This window comes from Neovison vison, chromosome 6 (genome assembly GCF_020171115.1).
Source record: "Neovison vison isolate M4711 chromosome 6, ASM_NN_V1, whole genome shotgun sequence".
NCBI lineage: Eukaryota > Metazoa > Chordata > Mammalia > Carnivora > Mustelidae > Neogale > Neogale vison.
In genome coordinates, this window is record NC_058096.1 from 61,453,717 (window position 1) to 61,473,314 (window position 19,598).

Genomic DNA, 19,598 nt, shown 5'->3' on the forward strand with positions numbered 1-19,598 from the left:
AACAAAATAGTTCCACCTCATTTTATGAATCAGATGCACTAGAATGTTTAGTTAGATGTTACACAGCAGATCTAAGTCTAACCTGATTATTTACAACTAAGACAATAAGATATGGGACAAATAAAGGGCATCCTAACACACGCCATGCAGTTAGTACATGGCAGGTCTTATTCGGAGACCCTAACCCAGTGATCTTTCTATTACACAACCTTCCAATGCTGTTCAGTTTTTCCCAAAGGATCTATGTATCATATCATAATTTCATGTTGACTTCCACTGAAATTTCGGAGGAAGAAAAAGAGATATGGGGAAAATTACTTTTAAGTAATCAACTCTTCAATTTAGGCAACATCCCTATGTGCAACAGTCTAGTGGTCAGCTGACTTATAGGAGTTCCATGCTCATTAAAAATGTATACATCATCGAGTACAATTAATGTTCTCCCTGACTACAGCACCCATGTTATGTTTTAGCGGTTACCCAGCCTTTGCCATTCTGAATCCTGGAGGCAGTCTTATTTCCCTGAAAGTCAGCCCAGCATGAAAATCCTGCTACCTTGTGGGAAGAAGAGTGCAGGTGTACGCTTTGCTTTAAGAAGACTCAGTAAGTCAAATTCTGAACTTACCCAACAGATAAATTAGGAGGTGATTATTCACATTACAAAAGCATTCACCACAGGATGCTTTTAAATCATAAGCTGCTCTACTGCATTCAAAATAAGTCGTATTACAAAGCTTCCTTTATAAGGCCTTCTCACATTCCAGAGTCATGGTCCCCTATCCAAAGGCAGTGAAAGACGGGTGGGCAAAGTCGTACCACTTATTACCTGCTAGGCCAAGCTCCTTTTCCATATGAACGAGTAATCAGCACTGTAGTTCATCTTTGAAAGGTTTAATGAATTTCTCACTCCGAGCACTTATTATGTGCCTGGCACAGTGCTAAACATTTATGTAATGATCTGATTTACTCCTCCTCACCATAAGTCTAGGAGATTAATACAATTTCCAAATTATAGATGTGGAAATTGGGATTCAGAAAAGTTAGATTCAGAGACTTAGTTAAGTAATTTGAATCTAACTTCATGTGCCAGAATTCAATGCCAAATCTGTCTAGAGCTCTAGCCCCTACATTCCTTACAGCATTGTTTCAGATGAAATTTATCACCCCTTACCTCTCACTTAATTGAGCATAGCTATACTCTGATGTACTATACCAGTGCAGGAATCTCGTCTATAGCAAGAAGAACGAGACATGCTGCCTGTATACTCAGACAGGGAACTTACTACCAAGACTATTTATTCTGATTACTGCACTGCTTTATTGAGCCAGAACCTATCTCCTTATAATTCCCACCCATTGGTGCTAGCTTTGCTCCGTTGTCATTGAAAACGATTAGAATCCCTTTTCCCCATAGCTCTCACATTCTTTCCATGGTTTCTTCTTTTGTAGGTAAAATTCTCCAGTTCTTTGAACCTTTTATTTTATATAATGGGTATGTCTGCTGTTCACATATATTTTATTCCTTCTTGAAACTGGTTCTTCTGGAGCACTGAGAACTTATCCGTACCATTTCCAAACAGGCATGTAACTAATATGCCTGGGAGGCTGCACAGCACAGTGGTTAAGGGCAGAAGTTCTGGAACCCAGACTGCTTGAGATCCAAACTTTACCACTTAATTGGTCTGTTTCATTGGTAAATTTACTCAATGTGCTGTGCTGCAGTTTCCTCCTTCAGTTATGAAATGGAAATAGCAATGGTACCCACTTTATAAGGCTCTTATGAAGATTTAAGTGAGGGACTGTAAGTAAACCAATTAGGGTCCTTCTAAGAAGGTTGTAAGTTCTATCAATGTCTGTCATTATTATTCATGCTATAAGAGTGGGCGAACACTTACCTGCCCAGAAAAAATATATGATCAATATCATTCTATGATATTGATTTTATTGTCCAAATATAAAAAAGTCAAGCTCTACTAGAATATGCACTTGACTAGAGGCCAGAGACATATTTCTAGTTCTGCTCTTCCACATACTCCCAGTAAAAGATCTTGGACCAGTCATTTATCTGCCTCATCTACTACACAAGGGAACAGGACTATCCTTCTAACTCCAAAAGGATATGATTTTTTTTTCTAGGATTCTACAGTTCTATTCTCCCAAGCCCTGCTTAAATTTCATTGCTAATTATGTCTGAAGACTACCATTAAAATACTAACTTTTTATCTGAACATTTATATTAATCTGTTGAGATTTCAAGCAGCTTAACTGCTTTATTTCCATGAAAGAAAATAAGCCTCTTAGATTCTATAGACAGGTCTCCTAGAAAATGAAAGATGTTATAATTGCATAGAAAGGGAATTAATGTTATTTTTGAGGTGATAACCTGAAACCCTATTCCTCCAGGTGAGCAGAATCCTGACCTCTCTCTGCCCAAGTGGGCCCATCCATTCTCAGTCATTTTGCTGAATCTCAGAGCAGCCCATTGGATAAACACAATCTCAGGTTTGGATGAAATGCCAAATAGGTACATAGTCATTAGTGTTCTTTTCCACAAAAGTGCATCCAGAGTGGACAACTTCTTTCCTCCCTAAAATTATTTCATTCTGTAATATATGTATATATAATGTTCACCTAATTGTGTTATGGCTGAATGTCCCAGTGCTACCCATATACCTTATTGTTTATCTCTAATGAAGGCATGGTGACAGGTGTCAATATCAAACCAATTGTCTTTCAAAGAGTGTGGCAATCTAGTCTAACAAAGTAAATTCCACAAAGTAGCAAAGGGCAACAACTCAAAATTCACAAATGATAAAATCTTTGACATTTTGTAACTAAGCATAATGCATTTTCCTATCAATAAAAATGACATCATTGTATTACTTAAAGTTATGAAGCATTATCTTTTCTATTTCTAAAATTCTCTATGTTCAAAATTAATAATTAAGTTTAATTAAGTGTTCTTAATTGTATGGGCAGCAATGATGTTTCAAATCTTAAATACTAAATCTGCATTTAACTACCCTCCTCCACTTAGGTATGACCATTCTTGTTCCTACATAAAACAGATGAATATTTTAGGTCAGGGTTCTCTTTTGTGTTGTTTTCTGTTTTTGTTTTTGTTTTTTTTTGCATGCACGTATGTGTGTTTGTGTGTGTGTGTGTGCTTATGTGTGTGTGTTCTGTTTTGATAATTGACTTATAGCATCTGTTTGAGCAGGTAGAAAGGTGACAACTTATTTCAGGATATTTACAATTTCATAACACTAATATGGCCTTTAAGTAATTCTGCTTAAATAATATTTAAATATCATTCTATCTGTAGCTTTTGCATTGTGAAGAAAAGCTTAAAGCTGAAGGAAAGATTTCAGTAAAAAGGATCTGAACTTTATAATCTGGAAAGTAGAAATCTTAGAAAAATCAAAGAAATGAAATTAAAGATTTTGGGATTTCTGGTTTTATATCTTCCTATACATAAGAAAATAGCCTGACATATATTCATTCACCAAAAAATCATTACAATATTACTCAGTTTGCCTAACACTAATTTTGCTATACCAGCGTTGTTTTGGTTAATGTTTGCATGATAACTGGTGATGCTTTAGCACAACGCTCAGCAGAAACAGAGTCATTTATATATATATTGCATTACATATGCCAAAGCCATCCCTCAAAATGCAACACTGTTGCCTTTAGAAATAGAATTTATATAATATTTGTCAAAAGATTAAAGCAATATTTTCATAGTACTTTAAGCTTCCCTAAGAACTTCATTATTTCACTGAATGGTTAGAGACCCTTATAGATAGGTACTGTTAACTCCATTTTACAGATAAAAAAATAATAAGGCACAGAAGGTTAAAATGAGTTGCATAAGGCCAACAACTGGCAAGTAGAATGAAACCAGACTTTGAACTTAGATCACTGGAACCTCAGCGCTCCTCCTATTATTCCTGAAGCAGCTTTGTTAATGTATATGTTAGACTGCACTGACATACTAAGGATAAAGGAAACCTATTATCTCTGTATAACCACTGCCCCTTGAAAATACAGAATGGTATTAAAAACACTATCCCATCAGAGTTTGGTAACACCTATTAAACATTTTAAATCTCAGCTACATTATAAAGTATTTTAAATCTTTAAGAGTTAGGGGGAAATAGCACCCAATTTGCATCCCTTCACATTTGTAAGCCTCAGAAATCTAAAATAACTTTCGAATTCCTGACTTGTAACCACTCGAGAAGGCAACTTATAACAAAACCAGAGACAAGCCCTTTGTTAAGGGTGCCTATGACGCCATGGATATACAGATCTGCCCCATTTTACAGTACACAAAGACTGGAATTCAGCTGTTATCAGAGATAATAATAAACTTCTGCTGGTGAGTCAGTCTCTTAGCCTCAGATTTACATTCCCACTGTCAGCAAGAGTTTTTCAGTGAAACACTTTTTAAAAGTAAAAATTCAATAAACAATGTTTATATTGCCAAAGGAATGTATTTTCATTGCTTTGGTGCCTGATTCTTTCCACTTTACTCTCATCTTTCTCTCTTTCCTCTATCTCTTAGCTCCTTTGCTCCAACCCTTGCCCCTCTCCATCCCTGTTGTCTCTCTGAAGCTTCAGGGAAGAGGGCTGCACACCATTTGAATGCCTGGACCCTTATGCTTCTGAGATTAAACCCAGACCTACCTATGGCATGGGTCCCGTTCTTTGTCTGAAACCAGTATCTGAGGGAGTCAGATATGGAGTTATTATCAAACTGAACAGCAAGCCCAGATTTTTTACTGTGCAAAAATGTATCTTTGTATGCAAAAATGTTTGTCTAATAAACTCTCTCAAAGAAAACATCTTATATTTTCACCCTATTTTCTCATTCTACTCTTAAAGCCACAGTTAGAGGAAAATTAGTGTGGTCACTCCAAAATATTCCTTCCATTTCTAGTTACGATCTGGTTTTGACAAAGCTAAGCAGTAATTTCTAGTTTGTAGCTAAGGACGCTAGTTACCATTTACTTATAGATGTTTATTTGGACTAATGGGGGAGCGGAGGTTATCCTTGGAGTGATAACTAAAGCTTGCCACTGCCTTGGCATTATGTTGTAGGTGTCAGGGAGTTTTTGTAAAGCTAATTATCTCCCAATACCATTTTATTCCCCAGGGAGTGAGCAAGGTGGAAGAGTTCCTTTTCCTCAAAATAAGGCTTACAGCATTGACCAGGGCATTTAAATGGATCTTTACAATTCCCAACTTGGTCTCCCAGGAACAGCTTTTATAGATTTAGATTTTTTTGTCATAAAGTATTCTATTTATTTCTCAGCAGCTGGTGTCAAAAAAGTTGTTGTTGTGTTTTTTTAATATTCCTTTTAAATAAATAAAATCTGTTTTCATATTGTGTAAAATTAGTTTTGCCTGCTGTGAGTTTGTGGCATTATGAAGTGATCATTTCTTCCCATGAATTATTTAAAGTGAGGATATCAAAATCTGACGGAACAATACAATGTACTGTACAATACAATTTAATTTTATAATATCCCAGTTCATACTAGTATCTCGCAATGCACAGCAGTTATAATATATTGGCTCAGAAATAACAGATCAAGACTATGCTCCTTAGTTTCATATTTTAGTATTTGAGAGTCAATTCTATATTTCCTAGTGCGCTAGAGAATCACTCCATATTTGGCAACACATAGATACCTAAAGACATTTTTGCTAACTACTCATGCAGGGCACTGATGTTCAAGTAGCCTGAATGAGCTTTAGCTTTTTTCTTTTTAATTCTGTAAGACATTGAGTTTGACAGTTGTTCCCTTTCTCATTACGATTGGCATTGTTAGCATTTCTTCTGGAGTTTTGGATCACTTTATCTTATGGGATAAATGTATGTATGTAACTGTAGTTATTCTCATTTTAGATCCACTCAAATCCCCCACTGCACTTATGGGAGCGTTAGCAAAGCTATAACAAACTTCTAAGGTGAGCTGGGCAGCATGAGAAAAACACCAATGAATAGGGATATGGCATGATTAGAAGCTATAACAAAGTCTGGATCAAGGAGACAGTACTGACTTGTATTTGATAATATTTATTTAATGGTATTTCGGTTATGATAAATTATAACCAAAATACCACACTGATTTTTTTCCTCAGTGGATTTTGTAGCACTCTGTAAGAGAAATTATGTCTGATTAACTCACTATATTGAAAGGACGGAGTCAACATATGTTATGTTAGCATTCAAATAGCCCATGATACAATTCAACCACAAAGACTACAAGAGAAAAACAAAACTTAGGAGGAAAAAAGATACTGTGGGATGTTAAAGTGGCTTTCCAGAGTAGGAAACTGGCTTGAACCACAGAAAAGAGATTAATGAGCATTCCTCTTGTAGTTCCACACAATACTTTCAAAACCAAACTCCTGACTTCATAGCACCCACGTGCTATGTCCACCTCCAATCAAACTGCACTTCTTCAGTGAAAGATGCCACCATCCATCCAGTTGATCAGGCTGGACATTAGAAGCCATGGAATTCCTTTTGCCTTTGGAATTCCCAACATATTTAATCCACCAATAATCACCACTAACTCAATCTCAAAATTACATTCTAAACCCAGCCATTTCTCACCATCTCTATCACCAACCTAAATCATGATTAGCTCTTATTTGATTCCCTAATTGATTTCTCTACTTCCACTCTTGACTCTTAAAATCCACTTTCTAAACAGAAGCCAGAGTGAGCTTAAAATGAAAAACAGATAATATAATTCCCTTATACAAAACCCACAGTGTATATATGTTGCAATAAGAATGAAATTCAAATTCAAAATCATGATCAGTAAGTCCTTCCATTATCTTTCCTGCACACCTCTCTGATGTTATCTCCTACCACTCTTCCCAATTTACTGTGCTTCTGCCTCAGTAGCCCATTCTGTCCCTCACACAAGCCAAGCCTATTCTTACTATTCCCTACTCTAGCTATCTCCTCTGCTTGGACGGTCCTGTTTTATCTTCACCTGACTGATACCTTCTCATTACCTTCAGCTAAAACATAATCTTCACAGAGAGGTCTTCCTTTCCCTGATCATGATATCCAAAGCATCTCCAATTCACTGTACCCTGATTTATTTTCCTCTTATAATAACTACTTCTCATCTTCATTCATATATTGTGTGTATGTTTGTGTGTGTGTATAGTCTCTATTATAGTCTAAGATCCATGAGAATAAGGTTCTCTTAGCAGTATTGCTATATTAGTTATCTCTAATGGTGTAAGAACTTATCCTAAAACTTTGTAGCTTAAAGAAAACCAAACATTTATTATCTCATAGTTTCTGTGGGTCAGGAATCTAGGTGCAGCTTGGGTAAATCTGGGTCAAAGCCTCTGGGTCAAATCCCTCTTTACGTTGGGATCAAACTCAAGCAAGTGTATGGTTTCATCTGAACTAGAATGGAGGATTCTACTCCAAATTCATTCACTTGGTTGCTAGCATGCCTTGCTCCCTTGCCAATTGGTTTTATCTGCAGACCTGCCTCATGACAAGGCATTTGTATTTTCCCAGAGAAAACAACCCAACAAAGAAAGAAAGAAGTACTCAAGATTAAAGTCACAGTTTTTTTTTTTTAACTTAATCTTGGAAGTGACAGCCTATCACATTTGTCCTTTTCAGAAGCCAGAAACTAGACCTAGTCAATACTAAAGGATATGGAATTACACAAGGAGGTGGGATATAGGATATGGAGATCATTGGGGGTCATCTTAGAAGCTACTTATCACAACTGTTTACCACTATACTCTTAGTGTGCAGAACAGTTCCTGAAATTTAGTGGACAAATGAATAATAAATGAATTTCCCATGGATTAGTACTTGAACATATTTCTAATTCAACATTGTGCCAATGATAGAGAAGAGAAAGTAGTAGATAAAATCTTACTTAAAATCAAAATAGTGACATTCAAATCTAAGAGATAACCAGTAGGAAGATCAGGTTGTGTGAACAGCAAAAAGCAGCAGCAAACTGAGCAGCCTCAGTTTCTTCATCTGTAAAATACAGGAATTAGTTCTACCATGTTGTTGAAGCATTAATGAGGTAGCTCATATGGAACGTTTAATATAGGGCCTCACAAATCAAAGATATTGCATAAATGGTGGCTATTATTCTTTTTGTTGTTGCTATTGTTTGTTAGCTATTATTTTTAATGAGAATAAATGCAATCCAAACATTTTGGGAGAAAATAACACAAGTTATATTTTTAAGATGATGGCATTTGAGCTATGATACAACTCAAAGAAGAATCAATGAATCACTTTGACTTTGTCCCGTTGACTCGGGACAACGCGTGCAACGACATGGGCAAAATGCTGCAATTCGTGCTGCCCGTGGCCACGCAGATTCAGCAGGAGGTTATCAAGGCCTATGGCTTCAGCTGCGACGGGGAAGGTGTCCTAAAGTTTGCCCGCTTGGTCAAGTCTTACGAAGCCCAGGATCCTGAGATTGCTAGCTTGTACGGCAAGCTGAAGGCACTGTCCCTGCCCCCCATGATATTGCCTCCCCACGGACCTGCTTCTGGCGGCAGTGTGGCTGCCTCCTGAGGGTCGGCCATCCCACGCAGGGAAGACCTTAATGTTCCAGAGGATAATAAACGTGCCTGTGACTTAAAAAAAAAAAAAAAAAAAAAAAAGATAATATTTTAATATGAACCAGTGGCCAAAAAGCATAATAAAGTGTGCTGAAAACAAGCTAGAAAGGTTTGTCCATTTTTATGTAAAATTAGCACATCTTTGAACATGTGTAATAATGCATTTCTAGTCTGTACAACCCATGAAAGGCTAAATGGAGATGGACGTGTGCAGCTTTGGAAATGGTATATCCACAGTATGACATGGGGTTAAACTTTCTTGAAGAGTTAAAGGAAGGGCACAGAACACTGATCTGTTATATAATGGAGTTATGAAAGTTATGAAGATGGTAAGCACAGAACTATTTGCAAAATCCTAGAAATTAACACCAGAGGACAAACTTCAAGTTTGGGGAATCACAAATATGGTCAGAAGATGAAGTGCTATTCCATATTTTAAAGAATGCCTACCTTGAAAGGTAGCAAAGATTCAACAATTAAGTAAGTAATTGTAGAAATTCATAGTCAATATACCAAAATAGACAATAATAGTATACAGATTTGAGGTTGGCTTCGGGAGGGAAACTAGATGTCTTTCAACCTATTTATTGAGGTCTCTATTTACAACCAAATAGGCAAGATGGGTCACAGCTTTAGTGAAGCCCCTCTAAAAGCATAAACAGCATCCTATAAGAGGTTATCATTCTTGTCCTATTAGTGAGAGAATGACACTCACTATTCTACTGGTGGTCCTGATGGAAAATCAGCATCAATAAGCCATTTGCAAATATCTATGTACGTAAGTGAAATTTAGCTTTCTGCATTTTGACTAGTAAATATTCCAAAGATATCTACTGTTCTGAGGGCCAAAGAGTTCCTACAATACCTAGTATATTGGGTTGAATGATGGCTACTTAAACGATACATCTACATCTGAATCCTCCAAACTTGTGAATATGATCTTCTTTGAAAAAAACATCTTTGCAGATCTAACCAGCCTAAGGATCCCTAGATGAGATCACTCTGGATTATCCAGGTGGGCCCTAAATACAATGACATGTTCTTATAAAAGACAGAGGAAGAGAAGACACAGACACGGAGGAGAAGGCCATGTGAAGATGGAGGCCGATGTTGTAGTTATGCAGCCACAAGCCAAGGAACAGTTGGAGCCACCAGAAGATGGAAGAGCAAGGAAGGATTCTCCCCTAGAGTTTTTGGTGATTTGTTGATTTCAGATTTCTGATTTCTGGGCTCCAGAACTGTGAGAATATTTCTGTTGTTCTAAGCCATCAGGTTAGTGGCAATTTGTTACAGCAACCCTGGGAAACTAATATACCCAGAACAAGTCATTGTTTCACAGAGAAGTAAAGAAATGGAGTAGAAAAAGCATCTAAGCAAGACAGATTCAGATTTAAGCCTGGGCTTTCATTATACAGGCTGTGTGATATTAAAAGCAAGTTATTTTATATCTTTGATCTTCAGGATGTTCATTAATAAAATGGTGGTAAGTTCTCATTGTAGGATCACTGTGGGATGTGGAGGTATGTAAAATGCCTCACTTGCTGGAAGCATTCTGACAGCAGAATATTACTCTGCTCAATATTCAATATTCAATTAACCTGTTAATAATAAATTCAGAAACGTGTCAGATATCTATAAAAGTTAAAAACTGTTGTTTTCCTTGAGAATCAACATTTTAGCAAGGTATTAATTAGAGCATAAGGGATTGATTAATGTGGAAACTGGCTGTGCAATACCAAATGTCTTGACGAACCTTTACTGCAAGCTGACTATGCCATTTTAAGCAACCTCCTCGCTTGTCAGTGGAACCATATTCTGTCAGGTTCCTCACTGTCTCATCTTTAATATCCTCCCCAGTTTCTTATAGACAAATAATGGAAAGCAATGCCAGAGTATTACTGAAAAATGTTTCCATCTAGCTGGGGCTTAAGACAGCCAGATGTAGAGGGAAAGACTGTGATAATAGAATTTTCCTAAATGTTAGTCTAAGAAAATTGACAACAGCATAATAATCTCTAGGATAAAGTTGTCAGATTCATACCAATCGTGGACACCTTCAGTTATCCCTAATATTAAGGCAGATAAAAAAAAATAAAAGGAGCTCTAACAGTGATTTTCCTAGAGAAAAAACATTGGAATCATGCAATTCTGGTATTTCATATTCAGGAATAACCCTTAATACCAGAAAATTGAGACTCTAGTGAGATCCATTCAAAATACATATACTAAAGTAAAACACATTTTCAAGAAATGCTTGTTTGGTTGTTGTTGTTTTTGTTTGTTTATTTGTTGTTTTGTTTTGTTTTGTTTTTACTTTTCTAGTGACAAACTGGGCAAATATTACAAAAATAAAAAATTAAAGTGAAAAAATTAATGGAATAGCCGTAACATTATTTATGCCTATTAAATTTACTTATTTATGTATTCATGTACTCATTCATTCACTCAACAAATATTTATTAAAGGCCTAATCAATACCAGGCATTGTGTTAGGCACCAAAGACACAACCTTGAGGGAGATGATTATTTCCTATCTTAAAGGTGATCTATGCAAAACAATCAATAAAAATAAAGCATGAATTAAAGAAGTACAATGTAAGACAATTCTAATTAGTTGGGGAATTAGGGAAAGCATCCCAGAGAAAATGAGATTTAAGTTGAGACTTGCTAAGATATTTCAGTGTATCTGAGCAGAAGGGGTAAGTTGGGAGGTATGGAGGGTATTCCAAACAAGGGAGAGGACATAGGCAAAGGCCAGAAATGAGAGTGCATTGAAGACAACAGAAGTTGAGTATGATTAGAGGACAGAATGCTAGAGAAAAAGTGATCTGAGTCATGCTACAACCAGAGACAGGCACCAGCCTATTAAGATTAGTATTAAGGAAACCAAGAAGAATGTTCCAATAATTTTGGTGAGAAAGATGATATTGTAGATCAGCATGGTAGCTCTGGTATGGAGAGGAGGGAACAGATTTAAAGAACTCTTAGGAGGAAGCATTAGTAGAGCTCAGAGAGAAGCCTGAGCTGAAGAGAAAAATGTGGTGGTCACCTATATAAAGATGCTAATCAAAGCTATGGAAGTGAATGAGACTGACCAGGAGGACTGTCCAGAGAGATGAGAAAGCCTAAGAGAGTCTTGAGAGCATCAATTTTTAATACTGCAGTGGTTACGTTTAGATTGCCTTTATGGGACTTTGTCACCCTTCCTAAGAAACCCTTACCTTCCCACAGCAATTTAATACTTGTTACATCCATTCTCACTTTTGGCTCTCAGACAAGATTATGGAAGCAGGGTGGGCAGTATAACTCCTAACATATGAGAATCTAGGTTCCAAGAAGTTGGACCTGAGGTCACTGTATGCCAATGTTATGACTGGGAGTGGGGCCTCTTTTTTTTTTCAGCTGTGTTTTCTTTCCATGATGCTACTCTACTCCCAAGCATTAGTGGCATCCAGCTTCTTCCTTAGTGTCAGCATGAGCAACAGCACATTGATTCTGAAGGTGTTAAGCTTTACACACATACCATATCAAAAATTTCTCCATTTGGAACTGCTCTTGGGACAGAGGGCTGACCTAAGGCAAAGTATGAAGTGGGAGAACTGTTTCTTGGCACTTTGAGTTTCCTACCTTCTCCATCTCTATCTTCTCTTTTCTAAGGACACTTGTTCATTACTCAAAAATTAGCTAGTAAGCCAGATACTTTGTGGATACAGGAATTAACAAGTCATACCCAGTCTATCCCTGAAGTTTTGAGTTTTGGAAGTTCCTCATATTTTCTGGATACAAACCCTTCATCAGATATATTCTTTGCAAATATGATCTTACAGTCTGCAGCTTCCCTTTTCATTCTCTCAATAATGTTTTCAAAGAGCAGTTTTTAATTTTGATAAAGTCCAATGTATTCCTTTATGGATCATGAGTAAATGGCTCATGCACTTACCAACTCCTAACACACTTCATCTTTTTCACTGGTGGATCCCAAGTATCTAGGATGGTACCTGAATACACAGTAGGTATTCAGTAAACATCTGATGAATAAATAAAAATTTCAAGGAGTGAAATGCAATTGTGGAAACTTAGTTTGTAGGCCCCATAGAAAATAAAGTAGTCTTAAGTGCAAAGTCATGTTCAATTTTTGTTATGTGATCTAGTATAAAATTTTATTGATAAAAGGACCCAAATACATTAAGTTCTCTCAGTTAAGGAGCCTGGTGCTTTTCCTGGAGATAATTCTTTCTCTCCCAAAATATTAATTTGAAATTCTATGGAACTTCAATGTAAAGCAGTAAGCCCCCTACCCATTTCCATCCCCCACCTCCTCAATAACTCAAATACTGTATTAATCCCTATAAATAAATCAAAGCTGCTGAATTCTCGAAAACTCTAATTGTGCCAATTATAAATAAGCCTCAGGATGGATTTCAACCAGCAGCATCCCCAAAACCATTATCTGCAACTATAATCCATTATTTTTTCTTTCATAATTAATTCTTCTAAGTAGGTCAGTACTATTCATTTTATTTAAGTGCTGTCCCAGCAATCCCATTTTCCCAACAACCAAAGTCAACTGTAACTATATACATATTTTTATTAAATACACCAAAACTTTCTTATATTAGGCGAAACACTACAGTAGGCAGTGAAGTGTTTTTCTAATAAGTAATAAAGTAATGTAATATATTGGTCTTCAATTACACATGTCTTGACCAGATGAAATCTGGTGGAATCTTGAATAAGCACCTGGAGGACTTCTAGATATGTGGTGCTTAAGCAGATACTCTCCCTACAACCCCTGCCACACGGGCTTCTTTTCTAGATTTTAGCATCTAAATCACTAAGAACAATGAGGAGATATAAATAGGTAGATAGATAAATACACAATGTTATAGGCATACATATTTATAGCATATAATATTTTATATGTGCAACTATACCTCCCTATACAGTATGTACGTGTTTAAAATCAAAACTGAACTTAGTGGTACACAGGAGAGAAAATGGTCAGGCAATCAACGGATTTCACCACATAGATGAGCTTGATGCCTAAGAGAGCTCCTCACGCCCTCTCTGAGTCTATACATTCTCCATTTTAGACACAATTCTAAAAACTTTGGGTCTCTGCACTTCCATCAACAACAAATCAAATTCAAGAGTATAGATGAGCTTGTGGTTGCTACCAGCTTCAAGTTGCTTGATGTAGGGAGAAATGAGAGCTCTGATAGAGCCCATCCAGGTAGTATCCTGGAAGAAGCACTGAGGGCTACTGGTCAGGAGAAGGCCTAATGGACATGGGCAAAATTTCTTGCATAAAGGATAACTAATCAGGGAGTCCTTTTGGATGAAACCAGTGACAGGGGATATGGATCCAACAGGAGACTAATAACAAGTATGAATAAATTATCTTGTTACATAGTGCTGGGTTTTTTTCTTTCTTTTAAAAAAGATTTTATTTATTTGAGAGAGAGAAAGAGAGAGAGAGAGAGAGAGCACAAGCAGGGGGAGCAGTGGACAGAGTGAGAGGGAGAAGCAGGTTCCCTGCTGAGCACCTCAATCCTAGGACCCTGAGATTATGACCTGAACCAAAGGCAGATGCATAACCGACTGAGCCACCCAGCGCCCCAGTGCTGGTTGCTTTTTAAATGGGTGTCTCCCTATCAATTTTGCCACCAGGTATTTGTGAACCATTCTGAGTGAATTAATTATTGCCTTATTTTTTTTTAAGATTTTATTTATTAATTTGACAGAAAGAGATCACAAGTAGGCAGAGAGGCAGGCAGAGAGAGAGAGAGAGGGAGAGAGAGAGAGAGAGAGAGGAGGAAGCAGGCTCCCCACTGAGCAGAGAGCCTGATGCGGGACTTGATCCCAGGACCCTGAGATCATGACCTGAGCCGAAAGCAGAGGCTTTAACCCACTGAGCCACCCAGGCGCCCTTACCTGAATTTTTTAAACCACTTTTGACACTATAAATTAGCTAAATCTTTTCAAAAAGATAATGAGAAGATAGGGTTTTGCATTTCTCATAAAAGGAAAAGAACACCACAAATGTACCCATATACAACATTTAGGCCCTGAACTCAGGAGAAATTCAGTTGAATATGGGATTACTATCCTGACTTTCTGCAGTACCCTCTGAGCTATCACCAGAGTTCTTAATTCAAATACATATTCTTGATCTAAAATTATGCTAGTCCAAGAAACCAAATGATTACCCCACAGATGAAAGCATATTTAATGATTTAGTGAGGTAGAAGAAGTTTCATTTCACTCAAGCAAATTGTTTTGGTATTCCAGCCAAAGGACAGCTCGCTCACATGGGAGCCATCATTATAAAGGGATGTGACTGGATTTTCTAAATGTATTATAACACAGACCTCTAATAAAGACTATTTTTCATAGTGGTCATCCTGGGAGAAACTTCCTCCAGGGATGCTGTCATTATCTGAAAGATAGGGCACTGCCTTTACAATTAGTTCATGAGAAAAACCAGTCCTTTTTGCTTCATAGTTACCTTTTCTCTACCACTACCTGGCCCTGGCCTCCCGACTTTGTGCCTCATTTACACTGATCAATTAGAACCCTCCTCTTAGGGATTGGTATCATAGACTATTTCTCCCGGGCTTTGCTGGAGTTGGAGAGGGTTTCTAGGAATTAAGAAAGTCTATTTTTTGAGCATTGCATTTGCATGGCATACCAAACTCCTTTGGCCAAAAAAGCAATAGAAAACTAAGACTATCCAGAGGTGGTTGTTCTCAGACCTAGTGAAAGGGAAAAATTCTCCATGACCAAACAGAGCTGTTTTAGGTACCATTTCTCTTCTGGGTGCGTGTGTGTTACTGGCTTGTCTCTTTATTGAGCTGCTCTACCAGGGTCTATACAGTCATTTGGTACCTGGAGTCTGAGAGAAAACTCCAACCTCACCCCGGCTGTTGTATAGTACCACAGTAAATAAAACACAATAAGTTTAAGCACCTAGTGTGGGCTTCTGTGTACCCTGTGGGTCTTCAGTACATATCTGCTGATGGACTGGATGTCTGACTCAGTATGGATGTGAATAAAACACACACACATCTTGCTCCTAAAATAAAACAACGAACACCAATGCTCTCTAACTTCCCATAAGTAAAGTAGCAAATTGGCAGAAGCACTCTCACCCTTCAGGATCCCTACTCCCTCTAAACCCATTCAAAGGAAGAGAAAGAATATGAAGGGAAAATGAACATAAGAAAAACAATTAGCCAATGCACTCGGCAAAGCCTGTAACATTATCTAGGATGACAGCAGAGCCATTGTTCCGGCTGCCAGAGCCCTGCGTGCTTGCTAGCTCACCCGAGGCCCTGGGAGGGGAATAAACTAAGCCGAGGAGATGGAGACTGATGCCTCCACGCTGCCACCACCTCACACACCACGCACACTGCTCTGAGTGTCTGGACACACGCAGGCAGGTAAACCTAGAGAATGGGCACTCCACGTTGGCGGGAGGGGAAGAGGCTGCCAACAAACAGGGCCTGTTTATTATTTAACAGTTGGTACCGCTAGAGGCCTGGCACTGCTATAGAGCACTCTCTGTTTCAGTGCAAGTCAGCCTGATTATGAGAGCATGTGAGCCAAATCGTGTTTACCATCGTCTGCGAGAGCCTCGGTGCCCCCAACAGACATGGAAATTCTTTCAAGAGCTCTTGTCCAAACAGAGGAAAGCATTCCTGAGATGGAGGTAAAGGGCTCCACAGACTGAAGGCTTGTCCGATCGTCCTCTCAGCGTCTCAGCATGGACTTGCTTTGCCCCCACTCAAGACCAGTCATTCCTCTTCAGTGATAGAGGCTCTATTCCTCTGCTTTTAGTTACTTTGTTTGGGACCTAAATCAACCAAATAATGTGTGAATCACCCATCTACTAATGTTGCTATGCTGTCCTGCACGCTTTGGCTTTCCAGCAAAAGAATCTGCTACCCAGGACAGCTACCTCCTACTTGGCCAGGACTGCCTCGCAGCAAGTCTCTTCTCTGCCAACGTGGCCACAGGTGGATGCCTTCCTACAAATCCAATCAGCAGGATAATGCGCTACTAGCACAAGAGTGGACCTTAATGACAAAGAGCCCTGCTTAGATGGTCACCCCATTAACTTTGATTTGATTATTCTGCCCCAACAGAACACTTGGCTTCACAACCACAGATGGCACCAGCCCAACATAAAACCTGTAGAGAAAGTAGTCATGGTGGGTTTATACATTTTCAAAATATTAAATTTGATGTAAAAAAAACTAAACATGAGGTAGTATTGAGATAGTCTTTGGCTCCCCAGAAAAGCACTGTGTTTTCCTGAAAAAATAAACTAAGGTCAGAGCAGATGAGACAATTGTGATAACTAGGCAACACAGATAATCTAATCATTTCCTTTGAAATTCAACATAAATCAACATTTCTTTTCATGTAAGAACCTTGGCTTTTATCTTCGATATACAACCAAGGCAGCCTTTGATACTTTATGTGACTCTTTTCTATACAACTGTTTATAAATTTGAGATAAAACTGGCTCCATATAAGCTAGTTCAATATTTTGAAACTTAATTGTTCCTTGGATACACTTTCTCTATGACCATGAGTAAATCACCAAATGCTCTCTACCAAAGAGGAGAAAGACATAGCAAACTGCATATCTTACTTGAAACTGTGTATATTAATTTTTTGTTTTTGTCTTCTAATTGACAGCTGATATTTATATGCTTATATAATAAGCTCTCAACTTTAAATGCCATCAAAAAAAATACATGCTGAATATAGTTAAATAAGATCAGAATTTTACATTTTCACTCTATTGTGTTTTTCTAAGAAAGTGTTTATCCTTAGCTCATAGATTGTATACACATACACAATAAATAAAACTTTACAAAAACGGAGAAAGTATGAAAAAACAATTCCATTTTTAAATGAAGTTAATCCCTAGTTTACTTTAACTGCTTCCTCTACTGATCAGAGATGCTTAATAAACAACCCCAAACTACGGAAGGTAATTCTAGAATTAAAAGGCATCTTCCAAAGCATCCTGCATATAACAATGCTCATAACTACTAGTTAATAGCAGAGAAATGGATTCGATCACAGGTTCACACAGGGAATGGTGCTATTTTGGCTATGGCCAAAATGTGAAGAGAGAAGGTTCACAATGAGTAGACAAATGATGTTTATTTACCCCTGTGCTGACACACTTCACAACTGGTAGGCAGACACTAATAACAGTTCACACTTGTGGAGAACATCCTCTGTTCTACAGCATGCTTCTAAGAGCTTCACACGTACATACCTATTTAACACACATCTCCCTCCCCCAACAACCCTATGAAGTGGGTACCATTATCTTCTCCACTTTGCAGAAGAGGAAACTGAGGCACGGAGAAGTTAAGTAACTTGCCTGCGGTCTTGCAGTAAGTAAACAAAGGGGCTGAAATGTAAACTACAGTGGTCTAGCTCCAGAGACAAACTGCCACCACCAGGTTTGTTCCGCTTTTCACAATGATAATCATTCCATCTGAGGTTTGTGTTCACTTTAAAGCTGTGCAGTCCCTGAGGCTTATAAAGCAATTTAAAATTGTCTAGTGCATGGGTCCAGAATCCTTTCCTTGGCCCTGCCATGGGCAGAGCATGTCTGGCAAACCAGCCTGACTTTTGTGTTGTAATCCTGAGTTGAGGAAATATATGCACAGGAGTCAAAAGAGATGGCTTTATATCTGACTGTACACAAATGAAGGTTTCTTTTCTCTTTTTGGTATAACAGTTTGTTTTGGCAGAAGGAGGAAGCACCTATGGGTGTGGGAAAGTTTGTGTAAAGGAGAACGGGATCCATGCCTCTTACCTAAGTCTAAAAAAAAAAAAATCTTCCGGTATGGAGAGGAGATCTAGTAAAACTGTGAAGCATCCTAATTTTGTGAATAGATACAGCTTTCTGAGAAAAGAATATGAACCAGGAATCTAGTTCAAATCCCCTAGCTGAGAGATTAAACAAACAAACAAACATAGAGCAAAAGAATATGAACCAGGAATCCAGTTCAGTGAATGCAAACATTACATATAATAAGCAACAAGTAGCAGAACCAAACCTAGAAACCAAGGCTTCTCTCATTACCCTCTAAGTCCTAACTGTGTCAGCCAGCGGGCCTCTGAGGCAGAAGAAATTGAGTGAAGGACACAGAAACTGTGAATGCCTCTACTCATCTCCTCACAACTCAGTTAAGCAAACAATTAGAAAAAAATATCCTCTATGAGAAAGAAAAGAAAAGAAATGCCAGAGGAGTCTGTTCTTGACTACTCAGTGCTAATGGAAAAAAGTTGAAGACACGATTAAGAGATACGAAGAAAAAATATTCTCTTAACAAAGTTTAACAAATTGATTTACTTAGCAAACACACACACACACACACACACACACACACTTTATTTAGCGCAGCCCTGAAACTTTCTAAATTTTATTTCTCTCAGATCAATTTATATTTACCTAGAAATCATCCATTGTATCTAAAATTTTCAAATTTATCCTAAAGTACTCATTATAATTATTTTAATTTCCTCTATTTCTATGGTTACTTCCCTTTCTGTATTTCTAATTTTGTGCATTTGTGGGCTTTCTCCTTTAGTAATTAAATCATGTGATACTGCTTTATTTATTGCTTTGTTATTCTCTTCGAAAAACCCAAATCTTTGATTTATTAGTGTCTCTTTTCTGTTTCCTAATTCATTAACTTCTGATTTTATTTTTATCAATTCTTTATTTCTGCTTTGCAGATTTGTTATTTTTTTTCCCTTTTAAACATCTTCCTGAGATAAATGCTAATATATTAATAATTATTTTTTCCACATTGTACTAGTATTTAAAGCTATGGATTTTCCTATGAACACTGATCTATCTCCATATATGCTTATTCTTTGTAAATTCTGTTATCTCTTTAATTCAAAAATGGATTTTG

General features: G+C 37.5%; 2 protein-coding genes across 6 annotated transcripts in view; one reads left to right on the forward strand and one right to left on the reverse strand.

Annotated features, from left to right (window-relative positions):
- Positions 1-19,598, reverse strand: part of ZBTB20 (zinc finger and BTB domain containing 20) — a 782,602-nt gene that overhangs the window by 489,081 nt on the left and 273,923 nt on the right. The window lies entirely within an intron of this gene.
- On the forward strand, positions 8,254-8,873 carry LOC122908523 (protein C10-like). Its single transcript, XM_044251430.1, has one exon. It carries the CDS (start codon positions 8,279-8,281, stop codon positions 8,594-8,596), a length of 318 nt encoding a protein of 105 aa, XP_044107365.1. The 5' UTR covers positions 8,254-8,278; the 3' UTR covers positions 8,597-8,873.